Source organism: Papilio polytes, unplaced genomic scaffold (genome assembly GCF_000836215.1).
Source record: "Papilio polytes unplaced genomic scaffold, Ppol_1.0 DF821845.1, whole genome shotgun sequence".
NCBI lineage: Eukaryota > Metazoa > Arthropoda > Insecta > Lepidoptera > Papilionidae > Papilio > Papilio polytes.
The window spans coordinates 137,423-139,409 of NW_013527359.1; the positions used below are offsets into that span (position 1 = coordinate 137,423).

General features: G+C 43.9%; 1 protein-coding gene across 1 annotated transcript in view; it reads left to right on the forward strand.

The window, feature by feature from the left end:
* Window positions 1-1,205, forward strand: part of LOC106107745 (protein crumbs homolog 2-like) — a 23,517-nt gene extending 22,312 nt beyond the window's left edge. Inside the window, exons 9-10 of the mRNA XM_013288746.1 lie at window positions 888-997; window positions 1,126-1,205. Of these exons, the coding sequence (XP_013144200.1) occupies window positions 888-997; window positions 1,126-1,205 (190 nt within the window). The remainder of the gene's footprint in view (window positions 1-887; window positions 998-1,125) is intronic.
* Window positions 1,206-1,987: the final 782 nt, after the last annotated feature.

The window sequence follows — 1,987 nt, forward strand, 5'->3', positions numbered from 1 at the left end:
GCCTCGAGCGCCGCGGACGTTTCCTCTGCGACTGCAGCGGCACAGGTCAGTGCACACTCGCAGTCGTCATTCGTCACTCTCGAAAATACAGATCGACTTTACTGCAAACGTGGGAAAAATTATCTGAAAACAAACAAAAATAGGCATTGAGACGTCATGCCGAGGATCGATACCGTATCGTGCGATAAGGCGGCGGCTATCGCGAGATCTGCTGATAGCGCGACACCGCGCGCCGCCAGCGCCGCTCAAACTTTATAAAATACTTATTAAAACGTGCAAAAAATATTCCTTTGTCCAATAAATATGTTTGGTCGGCGTTGTTTGTATTTAATGACCATTCACGTGGATCATTTTTCAAGCTACAAAGTTCCCTGTATTGCGGGAGATGTGTGTGAATATTTTATGTGTCAAGTTTCCTTAACTGAATTCACGGATGCGTCGATCAATATAATGTTATGTACCTCAGTTTTTGTGGTTTAAAAACGGTTTTGATTCCTTAAATAGTCAAACACTTCTCGCGTCTGTCGCAATTACAATGAATGACTGTAACCAAACTCAATCGATGCTCCGACGCCGGCTGTCCCTTACAATGGATTGTAGTCGGTCGGCGGCGGCCGCGGTCACGCGACTGCATCTGCATCCGCGTCTGCAACTGTCTGTGGGTCGTTATAATTAATAAATTCATTGAGTGTCATCTCACTGTGCGAGAGACGGGGGCGGGGCGGGGCGGGGTGTGGGGGTGTCGGGTCTAGAAATATACTCGCAGTTTGTGAATCACTGGGCGACGGCGGGAGCGAGGCCGCGGCCAGTGTTGTCGAGGCGCTGGAGGCGGCGCTGTGCAGCTAGAGTGTAGTGTGTTGTGTTTTGTGCAACTGTGTCTGTGCGAGGGGCGCGTGGGGCGCGTGGGGCGCGTGGGGCACGTGTGTGGGTGTGAGGTCGCGCGGCATGCGGCGCGCGCGGCTCCTCATCCTCGCCCTCGCCCTCCTCCTGCTGCTGGGTACGCCAACATATAGCTTTACAAATACTTTCCACAACTTATATTTTTGATGGTTTCTTACATAAGAAGGATACAGAGATGAAGTTGTATTTTCTTTTCACAATTCACGTTTGTGTTTAATTTAATAGATAAATCTGACGAGGAATTTATCATTTTAATAGTAAATAAGTTGAAACAGAGTAATTTAATTAAAGATGCAATGATGTGACAAGTCAAGGTGTGGTGTTATCTTGTCATGTATTAAATAAACCTTGTCCTTGTTTTGCGTTTAATACACAATGTCATAGTTTTTATCGCGCCGCCGCCGCCGCCAGAGCTACAGTCGCGGCAGACATTTTTTTAAACCGTTTTTGTTGAAATCCATTTCCAGCCACTTCCGAATTTTAGCAATCTTTAGTTCCGCTTTAAATCGCTATCACTGTAATAAATCCGTCGATAACGAGAGTTGATTGGTTTCTCATTACAAACAATGATGAGAGGTTTTGATTTTTAGTCATATTTTTCAGTAATTATATAGTAGAATCGAGAACTTGAGTTATGGTCGCTGTCGCTGTCGCTGTCGCTGTGACTCACATGTTGACGTTACTTTTGTATAATTGACGTGTAGTGCTCAATTCGATATTTCCCTCATTCATTATCTATACTTCTATACTAATATAATAAAGCGTAAACACACTTCTTGGTTATGTAGGATGTCAGCAATCACAGCATTTTTATAAAAAAATCATTTTTCATTAAAAAGCCCTACACATTAAACTTGGGGGGTAAATAAATTGGGGTCAAAGAAACATGATTGCCATAGTAAAGGTAATTTTTAGCTAATGTCAACGGTCTTCTTTGTAATTTGTGTATTTCAGTTTTGAAGTTGCAAATAAAAATGATACAAATGTTACCACTATTTTTTTATAGTTGTCTGCGGATGAAGCCGCGCGGGACAGCTAGATGTTAATAAAGCATGTGTGTGCAGGATGGAGCGGCGCGCGCTGCGAG